The sequence below is a fragment of the Gasterosteus aculeatus genome, chromosome 7 (assembly GCF_964276395.1).
Source record: "Gasterosteus aculeatus chromosome 7, fGasAcu3.hap1.1, whole genome shotgun sequence".
Classification (NCBI taxonomy): Eukaryota; Metazoa; Chordata; class Actinopteri; order Perciformes; family Gasterosteidae; genus Gasterosteus; species Gasterosteus aculeatus.
In genome coordinates this window covers 5,900,179-5,918,734 of record NC_135694.1, presented here as the reverse complement: position 1 = coordinate 5,918,734, position 18,556 = coordinate 5,900,179, and the positions used below count along the sequence as shown (strand labels likewise).

The 18,556-nt window shown below is 47.6% G+C and overlaps 1 protein-coding gene across 8 annotated transcripts in view; it reads right to left on the bottom strand.

Annotated features, from left to right (window-relative positions):
* rbpms (RNA binding protein, mRNA processing factor) overlaps positions 1 to 16,702 on the bottom strand; it is a 29,400-nt gene extending 12,698 nt beyond the window's left edge. For 7 of the 8 annotated variants that reach the window (XM_078106224.1, XM_078106223.1, XM_078106225.1 and 4 more), the window contains exons 1-4: positions 16,193 to 16,691; positions 4,398 to 4,475; positions 3,721 to 3,759; positions 1,605 to 1,667 (exon numbers count right to left, since the gene is read on the bottom strand). In XM_078106224.1, coding sequence (XP_077962350.1) covers positions 1,605 to 1,667; positions 3,721 to 3,759; positions 4,398 to 4,475; positions 16,193 to 16,255 — 243 coding nt within the window. In that variant the 5' untranslated portion in view covers positions 16,256 to 16,691. Of the gene's footprint in view, positions 1 to 1,604; positions 1,668 to 3,720; positions 3,760 to 4,397; positions 4,476 to 16,192 lie in introns of all 8 variants that reach the window. The other variant, XM_078106222.1, reaches the window with a different exon arrangement.
* Positions 16,703 to 18,556: the final 1,854 nt, after the last annotated feature.

Sequence of the window (18,556 nt, the reverse complement as noted above, 5' to 3'; positions counted from 1 at the left end):
TGACATATCGCCAGCATCACCGCCCCAAACATTTCTGCCAACCAATTCTGCCAAATTCTTGAGATGCCACTGCTAAAAGCCTTTAGATATATACCAGCGTGACAAGCCAAGCAACGGTTGCTCGGTTGCTCTCCCTCCCTTGCCAGCTGATCCCCACATGTGCGGCGGTCCAAATCATTTTTCTTAGAAAAAGTGACATAAACAAAAGGTTCTTCTTCATCCACGCACAAAGGAACCATTTGTTCGGCCCGCTCTGGAAGCAGCCAGGCTTGCAAGGACTCCACCAGCAACTATGAGCCCGCCTCTAATTCACCTTATTAGATTGTGTGTAGTTGAAACACATAATAAAAGCACGGACGGTCCAATTCAACGCGAACGAGAGCGAAGTTCCCCGCAGCTAAAGAGCCAGAGAGAGAGGCGGGTTTTCTCGGCTTGTCCCTGCAGGCTCGGGCAACGCTGAGCAGAAACAAGCGAGGGGATGACTCTTCCCATGAAGGGGAGGGAATTAACTGGGATTGCCTTGGCTCAGTGCGCTCCGGGCTTCTGCCGGTCGAGGCTACAGAGGTATAATAAGGTACACGGGTTTAATGAGGCCTGAGCGCATCTCGGATCTCTACCTTAAAATGGGTCTTAGGGCGTCTTAAGCGCCTCTGCGGGCTTCGTTTTCGGCGACGAGGGCAGTCGTCGCACAGGTGTCGTTGGGAGGAATCAAGTCGTTTGTATAAAAGATGCCGGTCCTGCTTTGACAGGAAACAAGTCCCGTTCCTTCCCTGCGTCTTTTACACATTTCAATATGCAGATAGATGTTGGCTTATCTCCATATGACCCCCCGGGACGCAGCTTTCCCCCGAAAAACAAGAGCACTGTTCAATTCTCAGCACTCGCTGAGCGATTCAGTGGAAACAGTCTGACTATTGTTGGCTCGTAATAGGATGATCATTTTTTAGACTTCCTTCAAGTCCCTGCTTTGCCTTTGACGCGCTCCAAAAAAACTCACTGAAAGTTGACTAGACTCTACCGCGTTGTCACGGTTGCACTTTAGCTAGACGATAAACGATAAATCTTGTTGTTTTTTTGTGGGAAAATAAAGTAGTGTGAGAGCTGGTGTTCATTACTGTCTGTCTGTGCTTTGTTTCAACAGAGCGGAGTAAAACCCTGTGAGGACGGACTCTCTTCCACATTCTGCCTCGTCGAGGCTTTTCTACTGAGCTACATTCTGAAATAAGTCAGATTAAGATTAAACCCTGGATCAATAAATGCTATGTATATGAAGAAGAAGAAGCTAATGGTCCTCCCGACCTTGCAGCATCTACAGCAAAGCTTTAAGAAAAATAGCCTGTATTTGCTCGACCCGTAACACTTGGGAGCTGCCACGAGATGTTGGTTCTCCACCGCCGTTTCTGCCTTTCTGCACGTGATGGGCAAAAGGCAGGAACGTCCGGATTTCCCCGATTACCAGATGCATTTGCACAGCGGGCAGAGAGAGAGAGAGAGAGAGAGAGAGAGAGAGAGAGAGAGAGAGAGAGAGAGAGAGAGAGGCAATTTCAAGTCATCACAAGATAGGCCTGCGCCGAGCTGGAGCGCGAGGAGGGCATGACACTTACGTTCAAGGCATTCTTAGCAGCCTCCGCCTCTGATCGACTGTCAAAGCTGACAAACCCCACCGGCTGGGGAGACAAGAAGACAGAACAAAAGAAAGAAACATGGTTTAAGGCAGGAAAACTGAGTCGGCATTTCTGCCTGAGTGACATGGACATGTTTTTCTTTTTCTTTTTCTTATTTATTATTTTTTTATATCCTACCCAACCCCCTGTGTCTCTCTCTCTCTCTCTCTCTCTCTCATCCTGTTTATGAAACCGTGGCAACAGAGAGAGAGAGAGAAAGAGAGAGGCGGGGGGGGGGGGGTTGAGGCTGGCCGCTAACATTGTACAAGGAGAGTCCATCATTCAGCTCCCATATGCCCAAATACGGGCAACGTGAGAGCAAGAAAGTGCGTGAGTGAGTGTGAGAGAGGCAGAGAGGGGGGGGTCAAAGCTGAAAGAAGAGCTAGAAAATAAGATGAATTTGTGTGTGTGTGTGTGGGGGGGGGTGAAGGGGGGGACCTTGAGACTGAGAATTTAGAGGTTGAAGGTGAGAATAAAGCGAGAGGTAGAAACATTTTTTTTTTGGGCCTGTCAGTTGAAAAACACGGCGTACATCTGTTTGCCCCGTGCTTGTTCTGTATTCTGGTGACATCACTGCAGAGGCCGGGCCCGCAATAGTAAAGGTGAGGAAAAAAAACAAAAAAACACACCGTGATGCCAGTTCGGGTGTCAGATTTCAGACCTCCGTTGCAGCTACGAACAAAGAATGCAATGCATATCGTGTGTGGATGGGGATGCTGAGAGGAGGCGAGGGGGAGGGGATAAAATCTCTAAACATGTTGCTCCCATGGGGTCGCACAACCGCGCATGATCCGGAAAAGCCGTCTCGGGTTATGGGAATTTTGAAGTAGAGAAAGCTGAGAAAAAAAGAAGAAAAAAGTAGAGAGATGAGGAAAAAAAGAAAGAAAGACAGACTAAAGGAAGACGTCAGGAGGAGGAAGCGTAACAGGAATATAAATAGAAAGCGCCTGAGATGTGGCTCTTGCTATATATGGAGATGGCTGTGTGTTCTCGGACCGGTCGGCAGTTTACGTCCGCGCTGTCATCGGCGCCGGTCGGGAGGCGTCGCTCAAAACTGAGATCAGGCCCGAGGAATGTCGCGCACCGCTTTGCCACACTTGAACTTAAGCAACTTGACGTCAGTCAAGTGGAAGATGGCCATTGTGATAGCACGAGGCAAGGTGGGGAGGCACAGAGGGGGGAGCCGGGTGTGGGGGGGGCAAAGTGCAGCAAAAGAGCGTCTCATTTAGTCATTAAACAGCCAAAACTAATAAAACCTGCACACTTTCTACATTGTGGAATTTGGAAAGCAGGAGGTTGAGGGAAGGTCTCGCAGCCAACGAGTCCCTGATCATTCAAAGATTCAGGATTTCAGGGAGTGTTCAGTGTGCTTTTTTTTAAGCAAAATACTATGAGGATAAAAAACAATAAACAAAACATGAATAGTTATAGTATAGAAGACTAATGAATGATAACAAACAAACAAATGTATGAAAGATTTTTAAATTATGCAAGCACAATGAAACCAAAAAAAAAGGGAAACTCATGCAACGGGGTCTTACTCTATTTCAATAGTGGGGAAAAAAACATTTTTCCTTTGTTCTCAGTTCAGCGGTATTATAGTCCGCACATTCGATTAAAAATAGCCATAAATCCCCCCTAATGACCGCGCCACGGCGCAATGTGGTACTAAGCACACTGACATCACGCTAAATCGCTTAACTCTCGATGTGGACACCTGTCAGCAGAGCTCATTTTCAGTCCGGCGCCCCTAGAGGCCAAAACTCGGCCGCGAGTCAGAACACTCGCTTTTGGCACTTGAAAATTCTTTTCCCGTCTCCCTCCCAGTCCCACCGGAGCTGACTGTCTACAAGCGTACCACCCGACCGCCAAAGGCGACTTTTTCACCTCCCGTCCTCCAAGCGACGGAGGCCAATCTGTCCTACTCCAACAAGATGAAACCACACAAGAGGAAGAACGAAGGAAAAAAGAACGGAAGGTGAGGATGAGCAATGCAAACAGTAACAGCGTGATGAGAGAGGGATGTTTGTGTTGTCAGCGAGTCTTTCAGGCCTACCTGTTTAGAAGTGAGCTTTATCAAGGAGCCTTCGTAGCCCTGAAACAAACACAGAAGACGTCAAGAAGGAGAAGGAAGACAACGGCCCGAAGGTGATGCGGATACACATTCTGCTCGTGACAAACTGAGCTCCACATCCATCGAGTGAAACGTCTTTATTGTGTCACCGCTGACTAGATGAATGGTTTTTAGGAGTTAAAGAGCCCTTATGAAAACCATATGCACCAGACGTTGCGTCTAACCTGACAAAATCAAAGATTTACTGCGCACACGATAAAAAGCCTTTGCTCGGAGCAGCGTGGGCAGCGTCTGCCAGAGATTAGGTGCAGAGCCAGCGTGGCGTTATTCACTCCAACCGCATCACAAGGAGCTTCTACGTGCAGTCACTAGAACCAAACTCTAGGGCCCTTTGTGCTCCTGACAACGTCAGGTGTCTGAGGTGAAGCAAACAGGTTTGTTTTTGCATCGCAGGCGGTAGGCCAATTTTCCATGAGACACACGCCGGCGGATCAAGATGTGATTGAACCTCGGCTTTCGGAACACCGACACTCGAACCTCGCGGGAGAGTTTTCCATTGCCGCTTATTTCATCACCATTAATGGAGGTCCCATTGACTGCTGGAAAGAAAAGCTGCTAAGAATAGCCGCAGCCCCGCCGTTTAAAACATACAAACATACCTTAAATGGTCTGAACAGGAGATAGAGCTCCCGCGGCTTAATATCCAGTGGAAGCCCGCTGACAAATAGCGTTCGGACCTGGGGAAGACAAGAAAGAGATCACGTATTTTTCATTAACTTCCACTGGTTACAAATAGCTTTACAGCACTTGACTGTAACTAAGCTGAGGGGGAGAATGACACAGGACCCGAGAGAAACAGTTCTTTCACTAAAAGACAGACTTTCGCAATACTGATAGGGACGTCTTTCAGCCTTGCAAACACTCAATCAGGCGCACACACCTTTTCTACAGTGAGTACATTGTATTCTCCTGTGTGATCTACGGCCTTGATGCGTTTTACGGCAACCCTCCCCTCGCAGCGCTGGCCTCTGTTTTACATTTGAACTTTTCAACTCGCAACTTAAGTTGGCATTGCGGGGGAATTGCAATGTTTACGCTCGCGAGGAGAGTCTAAAGGGAAAATGTAGCGGCGGTGGTCCGTGCCTTATGGAGTAGGTGAGGTGGGAAACACGACAGCCGTTTTCGATGGTAAAACTTACTTTTTCAGTGTTTACTTCTGTTTTCCACCTCAAAGTCGACCCTCAAAGAGGAAACACTTGAAGATGAGCTCCTCTGTCATACTTCATGTGCTCAGAAAAGGGATAAAATTTGGTGTACGAGAGAACAACTAAATCACTGTGTACTAGAATTTATTTGAGCAACATATATCGGAAGGCCTGCAATTCTAAAAAGGTTAAATGAAGACTCTGCTTCCCCAAAAAGGGTGTTAATATTTAAAAAGGAAGGAGTAAGCATGAAGATTGCAGGCAGTTAGCTTAGCAAAAAAATAGAGAATAGGGAAACCACTAGCTCGACTCCGTCCTGGGGTAACAAGCACCTTTTAAAAATGGTCATCAGCTTGTTTGTTTAATCTGAACACAGAGAAGTAGCAACGATACGTGAAATAAGACTATCGGGCTGCCGTGTCTGAAACAAGCTTGTGTGCAGTAGTTCTTTCAACACATATTTGCAGACAGGTAGCACCAATTGCTACATTAAGTAAACACGGACACATCGCAGCACTACAGAACTCGCTCAGGTGTTGAGAGGTCCTGTCAAGGCCAACGACGATCTCGGAGGCGAATGAACAGAACGAAACCACTTGTAAATGTGTCTGAACTGAAGCGGGTCAGTGTGGTTGTTAATTCGGGTATTTCTAAAAATAAGCTACAACATCTGGGTGCTATTAACACGAAAGCATGTGCATTCAACCTCTCTGAAGCTTTGAAGAACTAAAATGACCAAAAATGTCTGACCAAGAAAACATTACACCATTTTTGACACTTTCATTAAATCATTATTAGGCACTAATAGCACCTCATAGGTGATCACCTAATTAAATTCGGTTCGGTAGAAGAAATTGCTTATGGGCACGGGAGAGTGAAACAATAGACCGTGAGCATCAAACCGACGGCCAACAGCTCCACCCTAGACACACCCGCATCAATAATGTGATAGTGGACTTCAGTGTGTAATTGAATTATTTATTCAATATTCCGATTCTATTCAAGGCCGAATGGCGAATGGAGCTACAGGAATGCTTTTACGCGGCGTGGATGCACCGCTCCCACATTCATTAGGTAGCGGATTCACAACTCCCGAGGACAAAGAAACTGCTGAACTAACACTACAACTCATGCCCTCGTGAAACCTGATAGGCACCACTGATGCCTAAGGCGGAGCAACGCACAAACAAAGGAGCTTGGCAACTGGGGGGGGAGGGGGGGTCGGCGATGGCTGGCGAGTGCCAAACCGGGCCATCCCGCTGCAACGTCTCACCTCGGCGACTTTCTCACCTTCGCTCTTATCTTATCTGAGTCGAGTTGAACCCTGCGGGGCTGTCACTGGCCTCTGTCTCTGGCACGTCTGTTTAAAGGAACTCTTTCAGAGGGTCTCCTTATATGGAGATACACGGGAACAAAGAGTGTCAGTCGGACGCCATGCGAGGGCAGCACTTAGGGGGATAAATCAGACGGCGTGGCAGTGGAAACAGAAGACGTCATGAAATCACTAAGGTTGTTATTCGCCGTAGACAACTAATTCACACACACACACACAAAGGCATTACCCTTCAAAACTCTGGTCTATCGTTTGGGCGAGCACATGAAAAAGTGATCGCCCTTAACTTGACTCGATTGAGCCTGTCTACTACTTGATTAAGCGCTTATTTTTCCCCCGAAGAAAGTAGAAAAATTGAAAAAAAATTCAAAATGGTTTTCGGAATGAGGAAGTTAAAGGGCCTAAAACTGAAGGTTTGGAATGTCTCATAAGGACTTGAAGCTGCACATGAGCACAAAATGACAATTGTGTAAATGTTTTGGCCCTGACTTTTTCAAATAATACAAAACAGGGTATTTAGATTATAATCATGCAGATTGCAGCACTTCCTCAAATTGTACCCTTAAACAGAGAGTTGGCGCACATCTCAATCAAATTCCACCGTCCAGCTCTCCCTCCCTCGCCAAAGTATCCGAGATCCCATATTTGATTCTAACTCCTATCCGGTCACCAGGCCAAAAGAAACCTGAGAGCTGTGTGTGCCGCACGGGTCCGGACAAACGCACACACACACACAACAACAAGTCTTCCACACAGAGAACAATGGTACATTCTTGGCTGCGTCGAGCCTCTTTCCTGAGACTCCCTGACGTCAGCTGTTGTGATATATGATCGGCCGCGTTGTGTGTGAATTGAGTGATTCGCAGACGTGTGCGTCGACGCCGCCCTCCCGCACACATCTGCTGCTGATCACGGGTATCGCTCTTTGTTTACGTTTGCCTCCAGGATTTAAAAAAAAGGGGTGGTCGTAAACTCTTTGCGACCATCTAAAGTGGAACATCAAAGTGTCACGACGTAGTAAACCCAAGGTCGAGCAGGAGGAGGTTGAGCCGATTCCGCCCGATTCGTGAAAAAAGGAAAAGAAGAAGAAAAGCAAAGATGCACCCTGTGCCGCCTCTTTATTGGGTTTTAGAAGCGTTGTTTTATTGGTTCCCGGTGAGTCACATACCTACATTTCCATAGTGCTGGGTGGCCCGCTGTGGGCCTTTGAATCATTGACCATTTATGGCGTGCTCACATGCTAGCACGAAGGGAAGGCTTCTATCAAAAACAGCAGCCGCTACCTACCGCCAGGCCAGCTGAGCACCTCACAGCCGGGCGTACCAGCGCAGTTCCCTGGCAACGCCTTCGCAGGGTACAGCGGCGTTTGGAGCCCCGGGCCGAAAGACATCACATCCTATTAAGGCCACTTCTGCAGCAAGTCCCATGGGATCAATGCACCCCTAATCAGTGATTCTCGACTCCACGAGCCGAGCATGAGGTCATCGCCTTATTGATACTCTATCGTCGCACCTTAAAGGGTTTGCTGCTGCCCCTCACCCCCCTCCCCGGGCTGGAGGAGGGAGGGGCGAGGGCTCTGTGAGGCATTATTGGTGATTGATCAAAACTGTTTCTAGAGCTGCTTTTTTCAATATTGTACTCACAAGAGTAATTTATGAGATTTGGGAATCGATGTGTTTTTATCAGCACTTATTTATTAATTATTATCTCAATTAATCCCTTTTGACGTATCAAAGTCCTGGTTTTTATCCATCCAACAGTTCAAAACCCTAAAATATCAATAACATAGAAGACTGAGAAAAGTTCACATTGAAGAAACTGTAACCAGAGAATAGTTTCTGCTATTAATGTTGAATATTTTCTCACAATCAGCTAATAAAATAATCAACCAATCATTTTTTCCCCACTGGGGACACAATGACATTGCTATTCCATCTTGGCAAGAAACACAATCTTTCCGACTATCATAAGAAAACAAACAGTCCAGCCGGGTTTTCAAAACCACTTCCTTTGGAAGTCAAAGGAACGTGCACTAATCCCCGGGTGACATGTACATGAGGTCAAAGCAGGAAGTCGGTCTGGGTGGTGACAACGAAACAATTTGCATAATAATTTTATGGTTCCCCTTGGTAATCACCTCCAAATGCGTCGGGCTGACCTGGAAGAAAAATGACGATTGTCTAACTGCTTGTGTGAAATGTCAGGAATTCATTTTTTTAACATATTACCATCACCAATAGAAACAATGGCTAAAAAAGGCCAAAAGTAAGAGCCATTTTAGCTCAATAATTTCTTTTTTTTTCTGGCCCAACTAATAAAAATGCAAAGCTTACTTAAACCCAGACCTTCCACCAAAACCCTCGTTCCGCTATCAAACGTGATGAAGCTTTAATTAAAGGAGCCAAAATTGACTCAATAACCCAAGCACAGGATGCAATTTGACAACCATCAAGAAACCTGCTCGATATGTCTAATTAAATGACCTTGCAACTTCCCTCCTCGCGTGTCGTTTCCATTCAGCCTGCGTCGTGGACTTATAAGACGCGTTGCACCTATTGCCTCATTACATTCTGCCGCACTCGGTGACTTTCTCAGATATTTGCTCCGACTTTAATTGAGTGCTTTTTTGACCGCTCGTTCTGGCTGAAACGAGGGACGCGACCTTGGTGCGACGGGAGATGATTACCGCGTGTTTCTCCCTCCCTTTTTGCGCGCGAGTGTGTATTTCACAGCCGAGTTAATAGATACAGGTTCCTTTGAGCCAGATGTGACAGGACACCGGCTCTAACCTTGAAGCCTCCAAAGAGACGGTACAGTAGCCCTTTGTGGAGCGAGCGTGTTCACGCCATTACCCGCGTACGAACCCAAAGCTCGGATCAACTTCTCCATTGGAAAACCCTCTCTGGCTGCTTTCAAATCCGCGCACAGGTCCCCCTCGCTGTGACCAAGCTCTATCTACCCATAAGCCCGCGGGGCATAAGTTGAGCTCTCGCGTCGGCTGAGCGCGCGCCTCGTCGAAGACAGTCTGGCTGAGAGACTCGCACTATTCTTCTGCTAGCCGAGTTGTCACTGCTCCGCGTTGACATCGTACTCCGTCATCCTCACAAGTCTGGGTTTTTTTTTTTTTTCACCGCTTCATCCCGTGTGCCGGAGAACGTGAAGAGTGACGGTCTGCAGGCCCCGAGAGGTGTCAGGCGACCATAAATAGATGACTCTGTCCGTCCGCTGATCGCCCGGGTCTGACGGGTAAAGTTTCACGTTCGGGGTCACAGGGCGCAGGTTGGGGCCCTGGGTTGCTGTGTCGGTCGCGGGTCAACCGCGAGGTCGAGTGAACTCTGAACGCCACAAAGTGAACTCCGAGAGAGAGTTTCTCTGTTTCTCTCTCCCCCCCTCTTACTCCCGCAAGTGCTTTCGACCAACCGTTACAGCTCGGTGAGGGCCTGTGAATGTTCCAACAGGTTAACCTTTAAAGGACATTTAAGACAAATGACCTAGGAAAAGCAAGTAAGCGTCCACTTTACTACAATTTTCCCGGCCCCTTGCTCTTTCCTTCCCCTCGCCATTACAGTTTCAAAATCTAACCTGGAAAACAACCCCCGCTGTGTCTTAATGGCCCACGTGCTCGCTCTTTCGTAGCAGCCGTTTTCCAACTCAGCGTGAAAAAGAAAACCCGGTGAGGTGTCGTTTGAGCGCGCATTGGAGGGGAGAAGGGGCCCCTTCGTAGATTCCCGTCGGCCGCACGTCAGCTCGACTCCTCGACTGACAGCTCGGAGTTCATCGGAAATCTTCACCTCCTCTCATCTGGCGCTTCACATGCCGAAGGCTCTCATTAACGCAAACCAATCGACCAAGTCCGAGTCGGCCTTTTCCTGGACTCCCTTTGTTGCCGCCTGGCCATGTGGACACGTCGAGCTGTTTGGTTTTTTGAGGTTGGGTGGGCAGAGGGTTCAAGTGTCCCGTGCAAGTGGAGACAAAAACAACAGATACTCAGACCTCCTCTAAGTCTCCACGAAGAAATGTAAGCCAACTGCCAAAGAGTTGTCTTTGCGCGACAGTGCAGCTGTTCCTTTGTTTATCGGCGACAGCACTTAAGAATCCGACCAAATAAATCTATCACGTTTTCATTCCGTTCATACTTTTTGTTTTTGTAGTCCAATGAGTATTCCAAACCCCAAATAACAATTTACAGGAGACGTATAATATTAGGAATTACTTACATTAGCCAAGACCAGGTCACACAAACAAAGTTGGATAGTCTTTCCTTTAAGGGTATCAATGTAATTTCGTGTGTAAATTATTTTCTCAAATAATTGATCAGTTGTTTGGTCTGTGAAAGGGTCAAATATGTTGATCGGTGTTTCCCAAAAGAGGACATCTGTGTGAGTCCTCAACTCAAACATATCCAGTTTACTGTCCCAGAAGAGTAAAGAAACCTTAAGATATTCACATACATGAGGCTGTAATCAGACCATTTTAACATTATTTTACCGTAAAGAATACTTAAGCCAACTAATTGATGATAAAAATAGAAACCAGCTGTACCACCAGATGGTTTTGCACAGTGAGCTTAGCCAATCAAGGGCAGCAACGAAAGAATGTCAGGAAATGTCATTGTCACATCACTATGAATTCCCACTTCCTCTAAAGTGGATTAACAAAAAAAGAGAAAAGTTAGTCTTTTCCTGGAAAAGTATATCGTGAAAACCAACAGTGGGAAACATCAGACCTAGTCGGAGCGTTTCACGTACTAATCCACCGCGGCCTATTCGCCAACCATTACTCGATTCGATTTTTCCCACCTCTCCAAGCTAATCTTCAGCGCTTTGACCTCGCTCACGGTTGGATAGTCGGTTTGGACAAGTTTCTCCTTGTTGCCGTTCTGCCTTGCTCACCCTTCTCTTTAGGGCTCTTCCCGTGACCATAAACGGTCCTTCTGTTCTGTTCGGCGATCGCAGGGACACGCTTTCAACGTATGGGGCGATAAGGGGGATAAGCAGTATGTCTCGGACTCTGCCGAGCGATAGAGAGAAAGAGAGGGTGAGAGGGGGGAGGGGGGGGGTAAGTCACAAACAGCACCGGAGGCCGACGGAAAGAGGGAGGAATTGGCTCGAGAACAAGATAAAGAGAGGGGAGAAAAAGGGTGGAACAGACGAAGGGAAGGAGGGAGGGAAACTGAGAGGAAAGGAGATAAAAGTGTAGAAAGGGAGAGTGAGGAGGACGGATGGGGGGGGGCGGTGGTGGTGCGGGCGTAGCGAAAATAAATTAGATGAATCAGAGAAGTATCGACTGAAAGGTTTGAGAGAATCGGGGGGGCGGGGGGGGCTGTAAAGCGGATGTTGAGAGCAATATCAAAGTGGAGGTGACAGACCACGAACATAAATACGGTGTGACAAAGCGAGGCAAGATGGCCGCCGCTGTCTAGGCAGGAACCCGCACTTCTCACACCTCTGGCGTCGCGTTTCATTAATTTAAAAAAGCAAATTCAGACGGTGACAAGCAAGGCCTTTGAAGGGAAGCGGCGCCGCATAAAAGGGCGTCGCTCCTCACTCTCGGTCAGTTTTGATCGTTTATATATAGCCGTGCGTGTGTGTGTATATATATACTTACATTTGAATTATTTTTGAATACATTTGAATTCTTCATATCTCTCAGTCTTCTCTTTTCTTTGTGTCTCGCGGGACCCTTCGCCAGCCGCTCCTGACGCTAAGCCTTGTTGTTGTCTTTTCAAATACCTCTTGTCGCGCAGCTGACAAATGGCTAAGATAAGATGACAATTCCCGTTGTGCTTTTATAAATAAACTCCCACCTATCAGACGGGCAGACGCAGCAGGGTTTTTAACGGTTTGGGCGAGCCTGTTGTTACGGGGTACATCAAATATATCATTTTTTTGTTGTCATTTTTACTTTATTTGACTCTAGAAAGTCAAACCCTGTCTTCAGCGATACGTGACATTCATCCTATGTTGTAGCTGTCGCCCCATCATGGCCACCTTACCCTCTGAGCTGCCCTCCGATAACGTTTCATGTCACGGAGCGTTAACATATCTGCGTGCCCTTTTCGTAGATACATGCTCGAATACGGACCGCACACACACGCCCACGCCGCGGTCACGCCGGCCAGCCGCGCTCCTCCCGCAGAGCACCTCTCCCCACCTACGTGTCTCCATGGAAAAGGTCACGGCGGCCGCATGACCTGCTATTTGAAGAGGAACCCGGTGGATACCCGGAGCAGGCAAAGCAAAACCCAATTACACCCGAGGGAGATTCGGCGCATTTGCTGAACTCCGCTTGAGTGATATTCTGTTTCTCTTTGGGGCGCTTGTAAAGATCCACTTACACGTTTATGGTCGGCCAGAACTAGAATCAACAGAGTTCAAACCGCCGCTGTGTTTGACGGTTACTTCCAGGAGAGACACTCTGTGTCCACTCATTTGTCACACAAATCAGGTGTGGTTTGTCAGTGGACCTCCAGGGCTGAGGAGGCCGGGCAGATCTTAAATAAACACCAGTTAGCTCGGGGGCAATGGATAGAGAAGAAGCCAGAGGTCAAGCTTAGGCGGGTGACTGGGTTAGCTCTGATACATTCCATGCACCCGCGGCCTGTGCTTCACCTCCTACTTCTATTCATTAACACAAAACAGGCCTAACAATAATCAGAAGTAAAGAAATGATGGTTTGCAGTGCCGACCAAACTGTAAAGAGCAAAGCTTTTGGGCAATTTTCTTGATAATGAACTTAAAATGATGAACTAATAATTAAAATGGGGCCTGGAACAAATAAGTTAATTTGACTAATTATACATAATTGATCTATGTGCGGGAGTCCATAAGCAAAAGATGTTTGTTAAATATTACATATTTCTGCTTAAAAGAGTATTGATCAATAGATTCATTATCTACATTGCTCAATCTGCTGATCATTTTTGATACGACTTGATATGATTAACCTTTCGTGAACTGGGTTTATTCCCTCGCTGCATGTGCTCCTTCCTGCGTCTGGAATTGTTCCCCCCATTTACCACACTCAATATCAAACAAACATTCCCCAAAACAAACAAAAGCATCCTACGAAAAACAAACCGCAATTGCTCTGTTAAACCATCCCACTGTTCAAGTCTACACCGAAGAGGCCCTGCGGGGGTCTCTTGTCCATACAAGGCCTGGAAAACATCAGCTGCTGCGGAACGTATCTCTCGATGTCCGTGAGAGACGGCGTATCACCTCGGCCGCTCGGGCGGCCGCTGAGTGCGGCGGTACGTGACAGCGTCCCGCAACGCCTGATAATAAGAGCTCCGTCTAAAGCCACGGCCCGAGAGATTAGATGCCGCCGGGGCTGGAAACCTGCATACCTCGTCTGCAGCGGGCCCATGTTTGGTGAGCGCTGGTCTCTCGCCCAGATAAACACTAAGCACCGACGACGGCGTTTTTTTACTTGGTGCGAATCAGTGATCTATCGAGTGGGTGAGGAGGGAGGAGGGGGGACGCCAGCGGCGTTCAGCGTGTGAGAGTCACACCGGCCCGGGGGCCGTTAAACTTTGGCTCTCGCGGGGTCAGAGGTCGTGGTTCCTCTAGTGTCGCTGCGCACCGAGTCGCTCGGCATTCTGAATTCGGTTGAAAATGTCAAATTAGAAACTGATCACCCATGAAGCAGGTCTATTGTTCGTGTGCTCAGCTCCGCTTCTGTGACCAGAATGACTAAACTCCGATGTTCATGAATCACAAGGGAAAGATGCAAGTCACACTCGCAGATTATTCACATTATTCTTAGTGGGAGTGCTTTTTTCTCTAAATATGCACACCACGTGCATGTGTGTGCATGTGTCTGTGCATGTGTGTGTGTGTCTGTGTGTGTGTGTGCGTCACAGCACCTCGCCACGTCTGCTCGCTTGTGACCGTGTGTGTGTGTGCGTGGTACAGTACCCCCCCCCCCCCCCCCCCCACCACTCCCCCGAACCTTCTCTGCATGCAGCGCACAACGCTACACAGAAGATAAAGTGGTGCCGTCTGACCTTACGTTAATTCGACCGGGTACATTTAAGTCCCCAGCCTGTCTGGACGGCTTCCAAACATTTCCCCCTCCATTAAGACTCCTCGGGCCTTCGCTCTCGCTGCCTCGCTGTCTGCCTTTCACTCAATTTGAGGGACGGCTGCCGTCCGGTGCTCCGGCACATCGGTCATCACAGCGATTTTAGTCCGGAGACGTGTTTATCGGGGGAAAGTAGAGCTGGACCAACAAATGATTATTTCACCACTAATCTCATTTTTTTTCCCCGACTAACTGCTTGGTATATCTAAGGTCACAAAAAAGGAATCCAGTGAGAAACTGTTATCAATAGCGATCGACTATTCCATTAATGGATCTAAATCACAGCTGTCCAATGTCATTATGTGAAATGTTTTGTACGGTTTGGTTGGAACTATCTCCTATCAATAACACCAATGCTTAGTGCTAAACTGAAAATCTCTAAACCATTTAAGTCATTTATTCTGCAAAATGCAGCTCAAAGATTGAAAAATGTGACTATTTTCTGTTTTGCTCTGTTATACGACTTACACCTGAGCACCTGTGAACTTTCCACCCTCATATCATGTCAGCCTTTTATAGATTTAAATGTAAAGCTCCCTGACAATGTACACGAGTACTCCTTGATCTATGTTGACAATAACCATCAGTTATAGCCCTGCCTTGGAGTGCTGGCGCACACAGTATTTGGGCTGTGAAGTACCTCTGCTGCAGCACCGTACCGAGTACATAAGGTCACGAGGTGAACAAACTGAAAGTCTCCATCAGGTTTCCAAGAAGTCAGTCTCTAGTCGGTGCCTCATGGTGCTACGGCAACTCCCCGCATCCATGGTAACCTCATCAGTGGACCAAATATGGTATTAAGCAGGGCTGCGTATGTTTGGATATTCAGTTACAAAGTGACGAACAGCCCACTGAGCCTTAATCAAATTTCTCCAAGAGAAAAAATCGGATATAATCCGATATACCTTTCTTACGTCACTTGGCAAGGGGATGCAGGGTGGCTCTGAAATAACAACTCCGTCCACCGGATAGAGATACTTCTGTGCCAAAGAAAATCGCCACAAGCACAAAGCAACACTACCATTTTATTCCCACAGATTTAAAGAGGCATCGTGAATCCAGATTGTGCAATGTTGAACTATACGGAAAAACACATTCCCACCGGGCACTGAGAGGATTACCTCACATGTTTATTTCCCCCCAAAATTTCTATTTGTCTGCCGTGTGAAGATGTCAGTGAGTCACATCGATAGAGAGGCTGTGCTCCTGCATCACTGTTAAAGGCGGTGGGTCCGGAGCTGCAAAGCCGTATTGCGTACATGTTGCAGCAGCAGTTGTCTGAACTTCGCTTGCTCCCTCAGCTTCAGTGAAAAACTAATTCCCACCCTGGCACTGGAAACCCCCCCCCCCCCCTCTCTCACTGGTGCTTTTCAAGGCTGGGCCAAGTCTACCTCTACCATCCCGCACTTTAGTCGGTTTTCAGGTAACATCGTGTGCGATGTAGTGCGTTAATTGGGAACTTGTTATTACTGATTAATCTATGATCAGGTCCCGCCGCGCTCCTGACTCGTACGGGACCGTGTGGGGCTGAACGAGGAAAGACGCACTGCTACGGAGAACACATGAAAGATGAATATTAAAATATATAAAAAGTGAAACAGGATAGGATACGCATGCTGTGTGATGACGTAAAACATCTAATGATATAACAGCAACTTTTTCCATTGTCTTTTTTTTTTTTTTTTTTTTAAACGCTAAACATCTGGAGGAGACGTCGTTTGGGACGCTCGTGGTTCTCCTCTCGATCGCTGAGCAGGAGACGCCGTGTTTAAACGGTGGGACCCGGACGGGCGCCGCGGGGCGGCAGGTGGGCGCAGACCGGGGCACCTACCTCCTCTTCGTGGTTGGTGAATTCACTCTGCTCGATCTCCTTCTCGCTTTTGCTATTATTCATGCTGAGGCGGGCTCTCTTCTCGCTTTCACTTGGACTGTCTTGTCTTCTTCTCTTCGCCCCGCTTCGCGTCTCTTCTCCTTCTTCTTTTTCGTCTCCTTCCTCTTCTTCGGGACCCAAATGTATGAAGCTCCCTCCGAGAGACCGCAGTCCGTGCGCTGCCACCTTCCCACTGACCCGAGCTTCCACCGCGACTTCTGCGACGAGGAAGGATCTCTCCGTCTTGTGCGTTTGTTTGTTTGTTTGTCTGTTTGTCTGTCTGTCTGTTTGTCTGTTGTTGCAAAAGGCGGTGAAACAAGTCGGCCGCGGGTGCAGGTCAGATACTCCTGTGCGTCCCCGGGAAGTCTTCTCTTGTTGCTGCTCCCCAAACGAAACCACGCTGAGTGTTCAGCGGACTGCGCCTCAGGCAAACTCCCCCCTCCTCCTCCGCCCCCACCCCCTCCTATCTACGAGGGATGGGAGGGATGGAGGGATGGAGCGATGGGAGGGAGGGGTTTAGGGTGGGGTGAAGGGCTCGGGTGCACCGTCTTGATGCGATCACGAACGGTGTTGTGCGGAGCAGCATGTTGTTTTATTATGAATGGGTTGTTTACCTCCCGTCTTACTCCTTTGTGTGCATTGTCCAAAAAAAACAACTAACTAAGCCCGTGACAACAATGTAATGTTAATTATTGACATCTTACAGTGTTGGAAATTAAGCTGGCATAACTTTTTTTATTGCCCCCGGTTGCCATTACACCACAAGTTCCCAAGAAAGAAATGCACATGCCAAGACTGCGGTCCGGCTGCAGCAGTGAGTTTGTGTTTTTGTGGGTTTGCCTTTATTGAATAATGCTGTTGCGTCTCTATGTTGTTGATATTTTATTCTGGCTAAGGTCCGACCCTAATCCTAACCCAGGGAGTACACATGACAGGCAGCTAGTAGCCTAACCTGGTCCAATAGGGTGAGAGGATTATTGTTCATATGGTAGAGAAACATGTGCATGAATATATTACGCCTTTCATAAGTACCATACACACATTTTGCCTTGATTATAAACAGGCTGCACGTGACTCATTATGTACTTTAAGAGTCATTTTTGAGTGTGTCGTTGAAATGCCTGAAATGCCCAGCATGCCTTTGTTTTGTAAAAGTAATCTGCACACATCAGTTTGACTCATATATGCTCTTAAAGAGTCGCTCATTGTTTTCCGTATCGTAACTTGTTGACTGTTAAACTTTAGCCTTCAGGCCGCATGACATCAGCTTAGCCCATAAATCTGGCACCACAAGATGTGTTGTTACCCTGCACTCTCAGGACTATTTCCTCTATTCTTCCCTAACTTATTCCCTTGAAATGTAGCCCTCAGCACAATGCATCATCTTTATAGACTTACAGAGCAGTAGATAATTATCCACCTGACCGTTCAACACGTTTTACGTGATACTTCAAGGCCTTTTGTTGTTGTTATTTTCACTATCACTCATACATCTTATTTCGTTCTGGATGTACGCGGCAGGCCGTGCGTTCAGGACGTCCTGGAGACGACACCTGTGCATTTCCAAAGATTTCGCGTTCGACAAAACAGGTTGCATTAATCCATTGTGGCCCTCAACCAAGACTGTTTGATTTATGACCTGTGAGTGGGGTAACAGGCGGGGCCCGGGGCTTGGAAGTGATGCCTCAACAATAGTGGAGATGAGCAATCACTCAAAAGTTCACCTGCACACCTATTATTGTCTACAGTGCAGGGTGCAAAACAGCCTTAAAAGCAGCGATCGGGTGACAAGGCCGCCTTGATCGCTCCGCCGTTTCAAAACATTTATTTTGAGCAACTGCCTGGCTTTGTATTCCGCTACGAAAAAGTTCAAGGGCTGACAGTAGCTCGGTAGTGGGGACTTTGACTGTATGTCGCGCGACATTTATTCCACGGGACAGACTCGCATTTTTATGACAGCCGGTGCAGAAAAAAAACACAGTGAGTCCTTTTTTTTTTTTTTTTGCTGAACTTGCACCTCAACAAGCAACAAAGGAAGTGGGGAAAAACAGTCACCACAGATCGGTCGCAGGGATTTCTGCTCTTTCTTCCCCCCTCCTAGATCGTGTCCATATCAGTATGCACAATGGAGGGGGGACATGGCGCGCGCTTTTATGCTGATGAGAAGCAGTTCGGGATTGGGAAAGAGGGAGGAGGCTCTCGGAGTCTTCGAAGCAGATAAATTTGGAAACGTTCCCCTTGCTGCTCAACACCCCTGTATCAAAGCCTCCCGCCGGAGTCTGGGGAACAAGGAGGGGGAGGAGAGGTAGGAAGGAGGAGGAGGAG